At 38.6% G+C, this 19,101-nt stretch overlaps 1 protein-coding gene across 1 annotated transcript; it reads right to left on the bottom strand.

Annotated features, from left to right (window-relative positions):
• Positions 1–15,405: 15,405 nt before the first annotated feature.
• LOC107775947 (putative pectinesterase/pectinesterase inhibitor 51) lies at positions 15,406–18,513 on the bottom strand. Its single transcript, XM_016595759.2, has 2 exons — positions 17,277–18,513; positions 15,406–16,232 (listed from the first exon to the last, which is right to left on the bottom strand). Exons 1-2 carry the CDS (start codon positions 18,271–18,273, stop codon positions 15,547–15,549), a joined length of 1,683 nt encoding a protein of 560 aa, XP_016451245.2. The 5' UTR covers positions 18,274–18,513; the 3' UTR covers positions 15,406–15,546.
• Positions 18,514–19,101: the final 588 nt, after the last annotated feature.

Below are 19,101 nucleotides of genomic sequence, written 5' to 3'. Positions count from 1 at the left end.
AACAAAAGCTGTTAGAAAAGATTTGTAGTGTGAATCCTAAAAGGATCCTAAATCTAGAGTGAATGGTAAACCTAAACAAAGAAAAGACATAATTAAGTACATATTTATTGGTAAAAGAATTCTAAACTAAAGTGAAATCTAAACCTAAAATAAACAATCCGTATGCAAGAAAAAACAGAAATAAATTCTTTCCATAGGAAAAACTTACTAGAGTTTATAATTACAATTTTATCCAAAGTAGAATACACTTGTTAAGGATAAAAAAAGGCGAACGACATTTCGGTAAAGACCTTCGTGCTTTTAATATAGTATAGATAATAGTTCCTATTCTCAAATCTGCTCGAGGATCAGCTTGAAGAATCAACAATTGTTGATCTTTTACTATAACACACCCATAATTAATAAAAATATTTTTAAAGACTGCAATCGGATCAAAAGATAATTTTCAATGAATACGCTCTAAAAAAGTTGAAAATATTTAAAGTTATCTTCCGTTAAAACTCAAGCTGTTGAAACTTTGTAGTAATGTCTTGATTAGACTCTTTTTATAGAACAATTAAGATTGATAATAAAAGAATCCTAAACCTACGGCACCTTTGATAACATAAATCTAAATTGAATCCTAAACTTAAACAAAGATAAGACACACCATAAGTAACATTAGTATAAAAGAATTCTAAATCTAGAATGCTAAACAAAAGAAAAGGTAATACACCACGGTTCTTGGAGGAAATCCTAAATCTGTAAAGAATCCTATAAAACGAAAACGATAATATACGGCAGCTTTTGATTTTTCCCCCAAAAAAATATTATTAGATACAATTACAATTATATCCAATGTAAAATGCACTTAAGAAGGATAAAAAAGGCGACCAACATTTCGATAGGCGCTTCGTTCTTTTAATAAATACTAGTCTTTATGTACGTGTCTCGCACGTATAACCTTAGGCACGTCTGAAAACTAACATTAAGTTAAAAACAAATGAAGTCAAAGAAAGATAAATCTTCCAATTCATGCGATACACTTTATCATAATCTCATTGAGAACTCAAAACTGAACTTTGATCGACATATAAAGATATTAATAGTGTCAAACCTCAAGAGCAAAAGCTTTATCATATTTACTTGATTGTGCAGTGATTCTCTGGCTGCAATCATTATAATTTGCTATATCTTAACAAAGTTCTAAGTACTTTTTTTTTTTTCATATGAAGGGTGCGTGTCACGAGAAAACTCATGTGATAAATAAATTATATAATCTGTTTATATAGTGTGTTAATAGTATAATAGGTGATCAATAAGAGTTGTGGTGGAGTGATTAAGTACTCCTTCATCCTTAACCAGAGGTCTCGGGTTCAAGCCTTGGGTATGAAGTCATCTTCGTTAGTGAGCACTTTACCCCTAATATGGGATTTTCCGGCAAATCCGAATTTAATCGGGCTCCAATATAAATATCAGACACCGTATGAAAAACCAAAAAAAAAAATAGTATAATAGGTGGCTCAAAGTATTCTTGTTCATCTAAAATTGATATATCTTTACACAATATATCAAGTAATGGAAAAGCTAGAAGTTCACTCATTGGTACTAAAAAGTACGATGTTGTTCAACCGGATATAGTTTTCAAATCAGGTACATATATTGAATCATAATTAATTATAATACCATAAATAATAATATTTTTAAAAATTAATTATAGTTATATTTAATTCCAACATGGAATATACTTACAAAGTGTAAAAAAGTCTCAAGATTTCATGTTTGGATATTTGTAATTTATACTTAAATATAGACAACTTCTTTAGAGAATCTTTCTTCTCGAAGAAGTGTCTTGAATAATTTTAATATATCTGTGCATGTGATATAAAGGCTAATTTTAAGGAGTTCAATGAGGCAATAAATTACCTTTCATATAATGGTGAGATGTGATTGAACGTGTTCTTGTTCATATAGAATTGGTATGAGTTGGAACTTCGGAATAGGTGGACATTAACGTGTGAGAAGTTTAAATTTGATTAAGATTAGGAACTCATACAAATTCGAATTAGGTAAAGTTTTAAATATTACAATTTTATCCAATACGAAATTATTTTTTAAAGAAATCTTTTAGCTTTTTAAGGGCATAAAAGTCTATTAATATTTTAAGGATATTTCCATCATCCAACAATTAGCATGAAATATTCGTGTTTTTATAATAATATAGATATAGATAGATAGATAGATAGATAGATAGATAGATAGATAGATATTTTTTAATGTAATAGGTTAACTTGAAATTCACTTTTCAAATTATGGCATGTGTACGTATTAGAACTTAGTATTGAAAAAACGAGTTTCGTCATCACAGATTCTAGAAAAGCAAAATGCATGAGGATAAGATGGGAAAAGGTAAAGATAAGAAGTAATTTTTTTGGGTCAAAATATTAAGATAAGAAGTAATGTAATGTGTACTTTGCAGTGGAAGCAAAGCAAACTTTCCCAACGCATACGATCTATCCCCCCCCCCCCCCCGGGTGTTGGCTTGACTAGATGTGATTATTACAAGCCAAACTTACCTTTCTCGTTTCTATTTTGACCACTTTTAGATAGTATTGATTGTCACATTTCCTAAAAATATGGTTCATAATTCATTTCTTTTATTAAAAAGATAATTTTTTTAATTTGAGAGTAAGGGATCACCCAATGAATATATGAGCTCAACGGCGAAGCGAGGCAAGAACTTATATGGGTCAAAATCTGACCATGGGATGGTTGTCCTTAAGAAGAACGATAAGGGGTCGACCAGGCCGTAATCATGCCAACGGGGCAAGATAGCAAAGAGCACCTCGGCCATCACCGGGGTCAAACTGTCGGAAAGCATATATCGCAGAACGAACGAAATGTTCGGGCAAACGATGAAGGGTACAGTCGTAAGAAAGTACGCCGGTCAAAGACTATTGGATAAAAGGGAAAATTGTTGATATATATAGAGGGAGCTAAACCCAGAAGGATGGAGGCTTCTGGATAGCTACCCCTATAGAGTCAACAAAAGGGAATTTTTTCGTCATCAACAGTTCCCTTTCTTCCCCTTCCTTACTTCCATGATTATGGTGCAAATCTGTCTTAGATGTAAGCTTATCATTCATATCTGATGTATGATTATTATATTAAGAAATATTACACATTCTTGTTCTTCTTCGATTTTCGTGTTCTGTATATCTGGATCTAGGATCAATTATGTTTGGCTAAGATTTACCTTCTATATCTCTGATAATTAGTTCAACAAAGGGGTTTTATACTTTTTGGTCAAACAATTTGGCGCCATCTGTGGGGATTTCTTAACCAAATTTCTTAGTTTCCTTCAGATCTAGAACCGGCAAAATGTCACTACCCACTCGAAAGAGCGGTAAATAAGCCTTCGAGACAACCGTACCAATCTAGGTTAGGCTGCTACATAAAGTAGAAGTTATAACCAATATCTATACAAAACTCATATCTCGCCTGTAACGATAGGTTTAGCACAACGTATGCACGTTTAAAATAGGATCACGGTCATCTGGCGTGACCACAACCCAATTTGACGTATTTACCTTATATATTAACCTGCATTCCCACCCCTTGGGAGGGGACGACAACTTGCTACGTGGTCTTTTGAAAGAATGGGCACATCCTGCCCTATTTTCACATTCCCCCACACATTGGATGGTCTATGAACGAAGTATAACATGTTTCCCTTGTTGCTGGTACAAATCGAACGAGATCGGACCGGGACTCGATTTCAACACTTCAGCAAGTGAGGTAGGCCCAACCATGCGAAGCGTAGATGCTGTTAACAATGGAGCTGAACATGGCCGCCAAATCTAAAACCACCATTCGAACACTAGGCGGAGCGAGTAACACTACAACGTCACTCCTTTCACTGACTCGTTGGGTCGAGGTACGGAAAATCTCATTTTGGTTTATCCTTACTCTTTTGTTGGTCTAAAAAGGAATGCGAGCACTCGCATGGGTAAGCAAGCAAAGGAGAATTCAACTAGAAAAAATAGAAGGAAAACTACTACAACACAATTGGAATATCCCCAACCTCAAATACTTCAACTTCTGAAAAACCCCTCAAGTCGTACCCTTTTTCCCTCACCCAGGTTTTGTCCCAATTGGGTCTTCTCGGGGAGATTTCTAATGAGGTGACGAAAGGGACGTCTCGAAGTTCAAGTATGATTCATCACCCCGCCTGTTGACTACTTCCCCAAGCCGGGAGATGAAGGGACTAGATACATGGAAACTTCTCCAATATATGTATGAAACGAAGATGTATAGCATTCTCCAGTGAATGAAACAGAGCAACATTTTGTACTCCCCATCAAGGTATTCTCCGATGCAAGCAATTTAAAGCAAACTGGGACTCACCCAAGAAACGCATCGTATTCTCCAATGCAAGCAAAGTTAAGCAAATTGGGACTCGCCCAAGAAACGCACAAAAGTAAACTGGGACTCACCCAAGAAATACAGAAGCTAAGCAAAACTGGGACTCACCCAGGGAAAACCCAATATTCTCCAGTAAAAACAAAATCGAGCACGCCATGACTCACTCCGACGTACGCACAAATAGTACGGTGACCTGTGAAATTCTCCAAAATCGGACAATGAAACAACGGGTTAACATTTCGACTTAACGTGAAATAACACCCCTACGGCTAAAGGCCATCGCCAGAAGCATAATTCGACCTTGCTCGAATTACAACGGGTTAACATTTTGATCTTAACGCAAAATAACACCCCTATGGCCAAAGGCCATCACCAAAAGCAGAATTCGACCTCACTCGAATAACAACTGATTAACATTTCAACCTTAACGCAAAATAACACCACTACGGCTAAAGGCCATCACCAAAAGCAGAATTCGACCTCGCTCAAATTACAACGGGTTAACATTTCGACCTGAACGCGAAATAACATCCCTACGGCCAAAGGCCATTGCCAGAAGCAGAATTCGACCTCGCTCAAATTACAACGGGTTAACATTTCGACCTTAACGCGAAATAACACCCCTACGGCCAAAGGCTATCGCCAGAAGCAGAATTCGACCTTGCTCGAATTACAACGGATTAACATTTCGACCTTAACGCGAAATAACATCCCTACGGCCAAAGGCCATCGCCAAAAGCAGAATTCAACCTCGCTCGAATAACAACAGGTTAACATTTTGACTTTAACGCGAAATAACACCCATATGGCTAAAGGTCATCGCCAGAAGCAGAATTCGACCTCGCTTGAATTACAATGGGTTAACATTATGACCTTAACGCGAAATAACACCACTATGGCCAAAGGCCATCGTCAAATGCAGAATTCCACCTCGCTCGAATTACAACGGGTTAACATTTCGACCTTAACTCGAAATAACACCCCTACGTCCAAAGGCCATCGCCAAAAGAAGAATTCGATCTCGCTCGAATTACCACGGGTTAATATTTCGACCTTAGTTCGAAATGAAACCCTTACGGCCACTGACCATTGCCAAATCGAATAGGTTACTATTTCAGATTTACTCGAAATAACACCTTTACAGCCACCGGCCATCGTTAAATAAAAGAAAAAGTTCGAACTCATTCAAATAAAAGTCAAAAATTGACTTTGCTCCAGACGGCGATTCCAAGTTCGACCCCGCTCGAATATATATGAAAAAGTTGATTTCGCCTAAATTGGCGAGTCTGAACTCAATCCCACTCGAATGTTCAAGTCGAAACTGACTTCATCCAAAATGGCGAATCCGAATTCAACCTCGTTTGAATCAAGGATGATTCCGCCTAAAGCGACAAATCAGAAGTCAATCTTGCCCGAATGTGCGAGTCCGAAGCAACTCCATTCGGACTCACATGACGAGACCCTACTCGATCCGGTCAAGGTCAGATTCCCAAATCGAAAAATCAGGGACTCGCCATATAAAAATCCGAAGGTCTACACCAAAACAAAAAGATGTAACAAGCAAGGGGAAGGGAAAGAAAATCAAAGGATATACGAAGGCGAAACAACTTTTTATTTATTTATATATACGTGCGCAACAGCCACACCTTACACAAGGCCTAAACATGCCCAATAAAAAAAAAGACGAAAATGAACCATAAAAAATATACTAAAGCAGTAGCAAATTTTCACTCGGCGTTATCACCATCATTCTCCCCATCATTGTCTTCAAGAAACTCCTCCTCAGTATCAGCATCCTCGCTGGCCTCCGGTGTCACAGGGTCGTAGCCGCAGTTGACACGAGCCTCTCGTGCCTTCACTAGGGCTCCTTCATAAGCAGCCTCATAGACATTGCCCGCCTACCACAAACCCTTGTATATGTCTCGTTGGGCCTCGGCATGAACCCAAACCTCCTGCAGGTGGCGAGGAACAACGATAGAGGTAGATTCAACTTGGGCCAATAATTGCACCTTTTCAGCCTCGAAGATTGTGACCCGATCTCCCAAGTTTGAAGCTTCCCGGTCAATTTTGCCAATGTGCTCTTCGAGCCTCGCCTCCCTTAACATGATCGTTACCCTCTCAGATTCTTGCTCGGATTGAAGGACACGGATAGTGTCCTCCAACGGCGCCCCTCTTGCTAAAGCTAATGCCCGAGCGTTCTTGGCATTCTCCAACTCGGACACTTTTCTCTCCAGCTCAGCTAACTTCCCCATCCATTCTGTACTTAAAGCCTCAACTCTGGCGGCATTCTGATCAAGTTCAGATTGTAACGACAGCACCTTCTCCTGAAGATGCTCGCACTCTACAGCGACCCCCTTTCCCAACTCAAGTTCTTCATCCTTGGCACGAAAAAGTTCCTCGAGCTCACTACACCTGCGAATGGATTGCATTAGCTCTTGATCCCTTTTCTCTAACTCCTCCCCGAGGGATTGATTGTCGCTATTCACTCTGAGCCGCTCATGCATCTCACAGCATTTGTTGCGATAGTGCCGATACTTTTCAAGCATCATCAGAAAAATCTTGGCCCAAGTCTCGGCCCTACGAGCACCCTCGATCTCCAGCATGTAAGACTAAAAACAAAGAAAAGTGTCAGTGAAGGCCGAGGTCGCAAAATAAAAAAGGAAAAAAAATAAAGAGAAGAAACTTACCCTCAGGCACATTGCGGCCATTTCATTCGATAATTCGGTGTCACTGACGTCTTGAAGAGCTCCAATCTCTGCGGCAGAACATAGAAGATCGAACTAAGGCACCAAATCCACCGTGTCTCGCAGAAGATTGAGGTCCGACGGAATCTCGAGTATTCGGGAAGGACCTCCCGTTCTTACCACAGTTTGGGTATAGCCCTCTTCAAACATCCTAACGTTATTAGGATCGAGGTCGGAGTTAGACTCATAATCATCAACCACGACATTCTTTCCCCTTCCTGCGGCCGAAGTAGAGGCACGATTCGGCCTTGATGATGAAGGGCCGCCCAAGACAGCAATGGCATTCTCAGGACTCCGTCTCTCCGCCACATTAGCATGTTGATCGCTCACCACAGGCACAACCTCTACCACCTGGTTGACCTCTGTAACCGGGTTAGTACCACCGTCAATTTCGAACACCACCAGGGGAGGGTCACCCCTTGAAGATGCTTTGACTGGAGGAGCCACTTCTAACTCCACCCGTTGTCTCTTCGACGGGCCCTCTTCACTATTAGTAAGGGAAGATTCGCCCGTTGAGCGGACGACAGAAACTGAAGTCTCAGGTTAAGGAGTAACTTCCTCGCACACGACTCCGGCCGCAGGTGTATATTGGGTAGTTCTCGATGTAGGCCAGGTATTAGACCTTGGAGGGAGCCCGGTAGGAGGCTCCGGTTGACGAAACGCGAGCGGAGGAGCCCTCTCCCTTCGTACTCTCCCTGTCAACAAAGAAAGACGATCATACAACGACAAGATCAAACTATAAGGCAAGAACAAAGAAACTGCAACGGACTGACTCACCAATGAGAGGCTTACGCCCATATCTCTCATAGAAGGACGCCCACTTATAGACCCCCACTGTATGGGGAAAATGGCGTTTACCCACCCACGGATGTCATCAACTGGCGGGGGAGGCAGTCTCTCGCATACGAAAGCAAAAACAAGTCACTAGCAATGACACCTAAAGAAGAATGGCCGGCCACTGCCTCGAGAGGAATCACAAAAATAAACAAAGGAAAACTTACATGCGAAGTTCCACGTTTTAGGGAACCCTACCGGGTCCGCCACAAGGTGCTCTGTCCGCACAAAAAATAGCTTTCCTAGAAGCGGCGATTAGCCTTATCGTCCATCTTCACCATCAAACTCTTTGTTCCTCGATGGCGCATATGGATCATCGTGCCTCAGATAAATTGAGCAGCAATAATATTATGCATGTGCCCAAATGTGATCCCTCGACCGACAAGCTCCGCGTACTTGAGAAGTATGAGGAAGAGCTTGTATGCGTATGGTGAAAGCTGAGCCGAGCACACTTCGTAGAAGCAACATAAGTCTATCACTAGAGAGGGGAGATGAAGCGTATACCCGACAACAAAAGGGTATGTGTAAAATGCGCAGTCCCTTAGGCGGTGCAAATGTACAATGCCCGTCACCGACACCATTTCTATATGGGTTGGAATTCCCCACTTGGTCTTGAGCGCAGCAATCTCCACTTCATCCATGGTAGAGATACAAGTTCCTGTTCTTCTCCGGTAGGGCTGTTGTGTCGGTCCATAATTTCCCCGGATGGGGCAGTATCTCAGCCACTGTTGGAACTCCCATATCTTTCGTCTCCTCCACTCCCTCTCCAAGAGGAGGCGCGTCATTTTCTGGCATCGGAGCTTCGATGAACCTATCAGTTTGGGAAGAAGTACCGACCATTTGTCTGAAGTGATCGGGGTAAACAAGTGTGATGAAGTAAAAGAGGGGATGGTAGCATCGAATTCTGATAAAAGCAGAAGTATGAAATCAGAAGTATGAGATATTGAAGAAGATGGAGATTTACAAAATTCCTCAGATGAATCGAAAAGCGTAACAATCGAATGGTGGTTTTCCCCTATTTATAGGAATATAAATGGCCTGAGCGGGAAACCCTAGAGCCGCCAACCAAAAACTGAAAAGGCACATGAAACGATATAGTGCTTGGGAAACGTGCACCATGATAATGTATAATGGGTATTCATGATGTCTTGAATCGATGCAACGATTCATCTCCGAACTGACGTAACGGTCTGATGGTAACATTGAAGCGTCACATAGCTACCTCGACCTAAGGATCTCGTTCAACGTGTAACGTTCAGATTTCTCCTAACTTTTGAATCAATAAAGTCCGCCCGTTGAGCTCGCCAATAGGCGACTCTAACGGATGGAGGAACTAACTGTATGGTCAAAATCTAACCATGGGATGGTTGTCCTTAAGAGGAATGATAAGGGGGCGACTAGGCCATAATCATGCAAACGGGGCGAGATAGCAAAGAGAACCTCGGCCATCACCGGGGTCAACTGTCGGAAAGCTTATATCGCAAAATAAATAAAATGTTCGGGCGAACGATGAAGGTACAGTCGTAAGAAAGTACGCCGGTCAACAATCATTTGATAAAAGGAAAAATTGTTAATATATATAGAGGGAGCTGAACCCAGAAGGAGGGAGGCTTCTGGATAGCTGCCCCTATAGAGTCAACAAAAGGGAATCTGTTCGTCATCAACAGTTCTCTCTACCCCTTCCTTGCTTCCATGATTATGGTGCAAATCTTGTCTTAGATGTAAGCTTATCATTCATATCTGATGTATGATTATTATATTAAAAAATATTACACATTCTTTTTCTTCTTCGATTTTCGTCTTCTATATATCTGGATCTAGGATCAATTATGTTTGGCTAAGATTTACCTTCTATATCTCTGATAATTAGTTCGACAAAGGAGTTTTATACTTTTTGGTCAAACAAAACTATGCTTTCATAGAAGAATTGGTCCGAATCTTATTTGAGCTGCGAGAATAATTGATTAAGCCGTGCCCATAAGGAATCATTTTTTAAACGGAATTCGATCAAGCCTTTAGGTCGTTTAAGCAGGTTGTGTGACATATTGTCCTGGAATATATTATCCCTATGTGATTACCAACAAAATCACAAATAACAAAAGAAAGCAAAAATTTCAGGTAAATAGCCTACGTAGAATGCTTGACTTTTTCATGTGCAAGATCATAAAAAGTATTCTCCCCTAAATTCCAGCTCTGTAATGACCTTTTGGAGATTGACCTTTCTTTCTCTTCTTCTCCGGCTTATCGGTCGGGCTCTGTTATCTCTTTGAAGGACAGACTCTTATTTATGCATACAATTTGTTGTATGAAATTAGAAGACAAATTGTCGCTTTCAAGCGTGAACCAGGTTGATTCAGATTAGGAATTACCATTTTATCCAATGCAATTAATTCTATATCTTCTAAACAATTAGCAACAGAATTGGCCTCCCGAATACATTCTAAACATCGACAAAATGTATTAAAAGCATAATAATAAACTTAAGGGAAAATTACGCGACACATCATACATTTACACTGCATTTACCATTCGTAGTTATACTTTCAGCAAATTTACCATTCGTAGCCATCTTTAAATTTTATAGAAAATCCATGAAATAAGAGATTAATTGTTTTGAACTGAAACATGAGAGCAACAAGCTCTTATAGCTCCGTTAGTTAGAGCACTTGCTTAGCTAGTGAAGGTCTTGAGTTTGAATCTCAACAAGAATATTTTATTTTTCTGTATTTCTGTATTTCGCCTTAGTTGTATTTATAGCACGAACAATTAGGCAAATTATAGTTATTAGGCTCTAAACTATAGTGGTTTATGAAAAATTCCTCTAAAACTTAAAACTGTACATTGGCCCTAAACTACAAACTGAACTATTCTGAACTCAAGGTGGTCATGAGTCTTTTGTTGAGCATTTGGGCTTGGCCCAACAGCAATTAATATCAGCTCCAACATCCTTTTCGTCTCAGACCCTGTTTGAGATAGAAAATAAAGCATTTTCCTTTACATTTTATTTCCATCCAAACCATATGGTTAAGGAGATAACTTTGTTTCACTTTCTCGTAACTTTTAAATTTTTATCTTTCAATTTCCTCACCCCCCCCCCCCCCACACACACACACCTCCTTACCAAGTTTAGGTAAATAGTTTAATTTTAGGATCAGACAATCTTAAGATGGAACAAGAAAGTTTGGTAACAACGTTCGGTTTACGTACGATGGTAATAAACCTTTAAGACCTTTTCAGCTGAACTTAGTACACAGAATTGGAGCTTAGTTATGTGAACCTAGATATTCCCTTCTGTTTGTATATAATAGAAACCTGCATAAAGTAAATTGACCATTTATATTCTTTTATGCTTACATTGCCCATGATTTAAAATGCATGGAAGTACTTTAAGACCACTCATTTTATTAATTCAAATTCAATAACCTGAAGATTAACGTAAATTATCATGGCATGGGTAAACAAAATACTTCCAATCATCAGACAATAAATAAAAACTTCATATGGCTAAAGAAAACTAATATGCAATTATATTTATATGTGAATTTATTAAGGGGATCGTCCTTGTCTTTAGAAATGACTCAATCACTAGGATATGCTATTTTATACCGTTCACATCACATACCCACCCTTCAACCAGAAAAAATAAAAGAAAAATAAAATAAAAGAAGCAGCTAACGGAAAATTAAACACAAAGAACAAAAGAAAGTGTAACACTCGTGTCCCTTTTAGTTGGTTGATGACATACACTAAAATCCAAAGAGGTTATTAGTTGGATGACCAAAAAGAGCACTTAGAGCTGTTGAAATTGACAAAAAAAGCTTATCCTGCGAATTGCGGTATACCAAATGGACACAACTCAAAAAAGCATGAAAGTGGACAAAAAACTGAAATATATGTAGCTACCTATTCTACTTGTGATGTATCATGCTGGAGTCTGAAAGTACAAGAGGGATGAATTGTTATTTTTTCGTTTTATGATTAAGTAATTGACTAGTTTACCAATTAATCGACTAGAAATAGATGTTAAGTAAATAATAAAGACAGAAGGTAAAATTTAGAAAGTAAATGACACCAAATATTTTTATACTTGTTCGAATTCAATGTGAATCTTAGTCCAGTTCTTTTGGATTGCAAGAGGATTCTCACGGTTCCTTGAAAACTTCCGTACAAGTGAGTTGATGTTATCAAGCACACCGACTGCTCTTCAATTCTAAGTACTCTCTCTATGTTTTGACACAATGACTCACCAATATTTTTTTTTCTCTTTCTCCTCTCTACTAGTTACACAGTAAATCACACTCAGATTACAATGCTTGCTTAGAGTAGAACAAGAGCGCGCATGAGGTTGACTCGATCAAAGTATATCTCTCTTGGTTTTCCGGCTATATATACAACTCGAGGGATCTTGTTTGAATATTCTTGATTATTGCAGTTTTGAGAGACTGCAAACCCAAAAGAATTGATCTTTGGAGTGAATCTTGAGTGATGATTCCTTTCAAGAATGCGTGTGGAGCTTTCGTTGATTTATCCTTCAATGACAGGCTTGATAGGAACTTGATAACCTTCCGTCAGCGAGCGTATCTTTGTTTCAACTAGCGGCCGTTAATTAATCCTTCGATGGTGGAAATTGACAGACTTCCTTCAACGAGTGGATCTTTAATGGCTTGATTGCGTAAAAATTGCAATAGGGCACCCCCATTTAACCTATACCCATTTTTTTTTTAAAAGTTTTAACTTGTACCACTTTTTTAAACAATTCCAGCCCCCTTTCTCCTCCTCCTTCTTCTCCTTCGTTTTCTTCTATATTCATCTCTAATTATCGATGTCCTTCTGGACTATTTTAAGTATAGGTTACCTCTATCAACCTACTGAGTAGTAACTGGGTTATTCTTCAACGCATAGTCTGCCGGTGATAATATTGTCGTTGCCTATAATTCTTTAAAGCAAGATATGGTGCATTATCTTGACTGTTGTACTTCTCGCTGAATTTGTTCATATTCTGCTACATATATGGTTAGAGAAACTTCCAGTATTTAAATAACGATAATAATCGTATAGCTGGGTTGTGATTGAATTTATGGTTCTGTATTTGGGAACTTAACTAGGACTTGTTATACCAGGACTGAACTAACTGCACATCACTCTATGTCTATCTAAAGTACAGATTCATGTATAAATGTTTGTAAGATGGAACTGTGAAACAAATAATTAGAGATGAATATAGATGCTTACAAATTTTAATGTGTGAGATAAGAGCAAATCAGAAAAACTTCAGCTCTAGAGCTGAAGTTCGTCAGTTACAAAACAAAAACTTCAGCTCTAGAGTTGAAGTTCGCCAGTTACAAAACAAAAAATTCAGCTCTAGAGCTGAAGTTCGCCAGTTACAAAACAAAATTCAGCTCTAGAGCTGAAGTTCGCCAGTTACAAAAACAAAAACTTCGCCAGTTACAAAACAAAAACTTCAGCTCTAGAGCTGAACTTCAGGTCCGGCTACTAAAATGCCGAAGTTTGCGTGATTGTCTTTGCTACTTTAGCCCCGTATGCTGAAGTTATGCGAAAAGGCGGGTACGCTTACAATTTTTTTTGCAAAATAAACACAAGTTAAAATGTGACACAAAAAGCAAGTACAGATGCAAATGACCCTGATTGCTATTTCAAGCGGATTCTTGTTGATCTAAATCTCCCCTTATTTTGGTTCTTCCTTTTTTATCTTCCTTGCCATAGGCTGGCAGATCTTTGGAGATCCTTCCTTTCTTGTCTTCCTTAGCATAGGTTGGCAGATTCTTAGAGATGTTACTCGTCCTTTCCTTAGCTTCTGGAATGTACTTGCAATTAGAGAGATATTATTTTTTCATTATTAAAACTTAGAATCTAATAGAGTCAACATGATTTGGTAATTTCTCTTCATCTTTTTCCTTTCTATTTAAAAACATTTTGCTGGGAATTAAGTGGTATGAAATCCTATAGGTTGATCATTCATACTCTAGTTACCTAAAAGAGGATTTTGGAGTACCAAATTCATGACTTGATTCGACCATGATAATTGTGATCATCTCACATGTTAGAAATAATACAATTCTATTTACTTAATTATATGTCAATACGTTCTCTCGCGATGGGCCTAACTCCTTTTGCCTAGATGCCTAGCAGATGATTTAATTTTTGATATGTTAAACCTGATAAGAAATAGCAAGTCCTCAAATCTCAATACGCAAAATATTAGTACTAAATAATAGTATTTTAAAAGGTGTTTTCGAGGCGGGGTGCACCAAAATTACCCCGAGGCGATGGTGTGTGTGTGAGGAGGGTGGGGGGGGGGGGGGGCGAAAGTCTCAATAGGTTTACGCCCAACAATTCAGGGCATACGCCCGGACGTTGAGACACATTTTTATAGTGAGGCGTAAGCGCAAGAGACTTTTTCAAATTAAAACAAAATTGTTGAATAAGTCCTTAATATAATACCCAAATTCTCAAAAGTCAGCTTGTAATTACTCAAAAGTTTTAAAAAGAAATTGAAACATTAAATTTAAAAGTCAATACCTTTTTTATTGTTAAAAGTCCTAATTTATGATTTTTTTTTTCAATTCTTTATGTTGTCCTCTAGTTTGCTACTATCTCCCAAGAGCAACGAACATTTTTTTTTTTGGCAAATACAAAGGAAACTCATTCTCTTCCATAGCAGTAAGTTCTAAATTCAAAATGCAGGTAAGTCATCCTTCTTGTGCCTACTTTATTCTTTTCAACTCAAGTTACTTTTTACTTGTGCTTGTAAGTAACGTATAATGAATTGTTTTGACTAGTTTTTTTGTGGGAATGGAACACATCTATATATATTTTTCACTTATTTATAGTTTTTTTCAAATTTTATGTTATTTTAACTATTTAAAAATATTTACTGTAATTATATTATTTTATAAAATATTTAAAATTAAATACCCATGGGGCTTACGCCCCGTGCCTGGGGGCTTACGCCTCGCTAAGGCATATGTAAAACGGTTTGCTTTATGCCCATGCCTTTTAAAATATGTAAATAATAAAGGTTAGTACTCTACAACATAACAACAACTTTGCCTCGATCCCACCTCTGAAACAAATGGGGTCTGATTAAAGGTTAGCAGTCTAATTAGAAAAATTTGCAGGTTGCGAGCATTATAAGTCAATGAGTATGAGCTCACAAAGCTTGCAACTCTTCAACAACTATTAGAAAAATGCGAACTCCTATAATAAGTATGTCACATGTCTAGTACTACAAGTAATTGAAATACCAGACGTGGTAAGCAAACTATCCACCAATAACCCATGGTAGCTCATCAAACACAACCTCAAAGTATCATTTAAAATTTGTTAGTTAACAACTTCTCTCATTTTGTTAATTACAACAGCATGAAATCATACAATTTGAAACAGGATTCACACATCAAACTGGTTTGAAGCTTTAGCAAAGATCTCACATTAAAATTTTTCATGTTTTTCCCGTAATAGTACAAGAGGTTGATGATTTCTAATCACATTCAAGGATAATAAGCTTTAACTTACTAGATGTAAATTTAACATTATAACTTAATCAAGAAGTAGTAGTAATCCACTGATCCCCTTGAATGAAATTTTGTAGAGAGTAAGAGTTAACATGTTCAGCTGGGATTTGGCTACTCCATGGCACTCGTCCTGCTGTATTAGCTCCGGTACCAGTATTTCTATATTCTCCATAGTAAAGAGTCTTCAACGCGAAATCACCGCTCCAGGGCAACCACCCATCAGCTAAAACAAGAGCCTCCAAAGTACATTCTATAAAGACAGTCCGCGAATACTCCTTCCACGGCCTTCCTAGAAAATTTTTGTGCACCTTGGGTTTCTTGTAGTATAGGGCCATGTATTGTTCAGTTCCATTGATCAAACAATTTTGGAAGACAAAGCCAGTTGACTGTGCAGGATCTATCCTGCCATGAGCAGTCACAGCATTTTTCTCTCCCTTTTCAGGATTGAGTTGTCGAGGTGCAATTAAGATGTCACATTCTTGGAAGAATGCAGCAGAGTTCCCAAAAATGAAGTCGACATTGCCTTGGATACGGCAGGACTTGTAGTATTGGCGCAATGCATGGGCATATAAGGTGTCTTGATTGCCAATGAATTCACAGTTCTCTATAACTGAAAGATCACTGTCGGATCGGAATGCTACAGCTTGGTGAGCATCCGGAACAGCAGTGTTTTGGAAGGTGATGCCACTGGCCATGAATCCATCACCAACAACTCCTGTTTCAGAAGTAATACAACCGTTAGAACTATCAACGATAAAAGTTCACCAAATAATGGTACATATTCAGCAGCAAATGTGAGCTGAGAGATTTATCATCACTTCAGTTTTTCTTTTCACTACTTAATTCTAACATCAAGCAGCTTGATCAGTAACATAGAGTCTTAAGACGACGATTTTTGCATTTTTCCGGAGCGGGTTCAACTGATCCCATTGCTTTTGGTTCCATCGTAAGTACATATGCTCGACCATAAGTATACAGATTAGAGTCATTCCGAACCCACTAACTATAAATTCTAAATCCGCCTCTGCTAACTTCCAGCTATATGCTTGAACAAGCCCATGAGACAATGGCTATACATCTTCCCACTTTCCTAGCCAAGTAAAATAAATGCCAATGGAAAAATAAAGCAAAAAACTTTAGTACATAAGAAAGATTAAGCCCACACTTTGACTAGTGGTTCACAAATCCATTTCAAAATAGGTGAGCTTTAAATGCAACACACAACAAAACATTAACAGGCGGCAGACTTATAGGAGTTCATGCAGTTGACAACTTAAATACAATTATCATGATAAGCAGAAGTAAGTGATAGGAATCCCACTCAGGACGGATTTAGGGGGCGAAAGGAGGTTCATTCGAGCCACTTTGTCGAAAAATTACAATATACATATAAGGTAGAACTCGGTTTGTACCTCCATATATTATATTTTGAATGTCGTAACCCAAAATCATAGCTCAGTGGTCAAGGGGTCAAAACCTTTGTTAGGTCCTGGTTTAATTCCCATTAGCCATAGTCTTTTTTAGTTTTCTTAACTTTTTCTTTTCTGAACTTCTCTGCCTTTGCCACTGGCCCACTACTCGTAAGTCCTAACTATTTTGGAGTTTGATATACTATTTATAAAGAAAACCAGCGGAACAAATATGATCTACTTAAATAAACTGAATTTTCAATAACTAATTCAGTTAAAAAAACATCTTAAATTTCGTATTCAATTAAATTAACCACAGCAAAGCATTATGATTCAACAAAATCACTTACCCACAGTTGCAGTTTCATAAGTAGTGACGCCCGAAATACCAATATTCAACGAACCGGTAATAACAGTTTTGCCCATGCCATCACCCAAAAATACCACATTCTTCTTCTCCAATGGGACCCGAACTTTCTCCTCATACAACCCGGCTTTGATCCATATCACAAACTTCCGGGTCACCTGATTATCTGGTGCAGCATTCACCGCTTCCTGCACAGTCTTATAATCACAACCTCCTTCCTTACACACAGTCACGTCCGGTTTCAACCCGGATGGCACCCCACCCTTTACTTGACCCGAACCCGAACCTTCCCAGAACCCGTCTCGTTCTGTTTTTGGTGGGGTCCATGACCCGGTATTTTCCCCATAAATATCGTAATTCACCAGCATACCCAATGCGCTGCTGCTGTACCCGATTAAAGAGTTCAAAAACGACATCGTTTGTGACACTTGTGAGGTTCCGTTAACGTACTTTAAAGCGGACCAGCAGTCGTACTGGTAAACCATCACAGCGCTCATCCACGCGCGTGAGTTTTTTAGCTCGCCACGTGTTACTGCCTGACCCGCTAACCCGACCCGGTACTCCGCGTACCCGAGCACCTCCATACACACCTTCGCAGCATCGGTACGGTTCTGATTGGCTGTGGACGCGTCCATGATTGCTTTCACCATGTCTTTCGCTTTGTCGTTGTTCTGCGAAGAGACTTTAACGGCGGATTGAATGATTAACGGCGTCGTCAGCTTAGACGGCAAGTTGCCCGAGTCCGTTAATACAGACTCGCATGTTGGTGGGTCCCGCGATGCCTTGCAAGCTCCACGGATCTCAACCGCAATCGACGGCGTCGTGGATAACTTCGGCGAATTGTGGTGGCGAGCGGCGGAGGAGATTGAGATGAAGAGAAGTAAAGAGAGGAGTGTTAGTGTGAAAAAGGAAGCCATTGAAATGAAAAGAAACTTAAATTTTCGAAATAGTGAGGGTTTTACAGGTTTTCTGCTATACATGGTAGTACCCTTTTATACAAACTAGTGACTGTAAATAATAGCAAAATGCTATACAATTTCACGGGATAATTTGAATTACTGTGTGAAAAAAAAAAAGAAGGAAAAAAGGAATGATCTCGTGAGAAGGGGGTCAATGGATTTGGTGAATCGCGACGAAATTGAGGAAGGGGGTTGTTGTTCACGGGAGTGAATAGTGATGGGATGGCAATGGAGAAAAAAGGTTGGGATCTCGCAGAATGTATTTTGTTTTAACGAAGAATTAACTTAAATAATCGTGCATCTTCTTGGTCTATCGGAAACCGTCTCTCCTTGTTGGGCAGGGATAAGGTTTGCGTACACACTATTATTATTGCTATAATTAACTTAAATAATCAGTCATTTAAGTGCTTAAATTAAAAATTAAAAATAGCCGAGGGATATATAATATATATATATATATGTACTCCCTCCGTTTCAAATTAGATGACGTACTTTTCATTTTAGTCTGTTCCAAAATAAATGACACATTCTAAATTTGGAAATAATTCAGCTTTAAATTCTTCATTTTATCCTTAATGAAAAGCTTTTATAATCACGCAAATATCATGGCCCCACAAAGCTTTTACCCTTAAGCTTTTAAGACCGCAAGTTTCAAAAATCTTTTTTTTTCTTAAACTATGTGCCGAGTCAAACTACCTCATTGAAACGAGGAGTATAATTTCTATATAATATATGGATAAATGTGTATAATTAGCATATAGTCTATGTGTGATACATGTTTGATATATGTGTCGCAAAATAATTTTTTTGAACTCGATTTTAACTACTAATTTTAATACCAAATCATCT

The sequence above is a fragment of the Nicotiana tabacum genome, chromosome 11 (assembly GCF_000715075.1).
Source record: "Nicotiana tabacum cultivar K326 chromosome 11, ASM71507v2, whole genome shotgun sequence".
NCBI classification, from domain to species: Eukaryota; Viridiplantae; Streptophyta; class Magnoliopsida; order Solanales; family Solanaceae; genus Nicotiana; species Nicotiana tabacum.
This window is presented reverse-complemented; position numbering and strand designations above follow the sequence as displayed.

Excerpts from the sequence above, each read along its gene's own strand:
- LOC107775947 (XM_016595759.2), bottom strand. The coding sequence starts at position 18,273 with ATGTATAGCAGAAAACCTGTAAAACCCTCACTATTTCGAAAATTTAAG. Across the intron at positions 16,233-17,276 it reads TTATGAAACTGCAACTGTGG|GAGTTGTTGGTGATGGATTC; the intron begins GTAAGTGATTTT and ends CTTCTGAAACAG.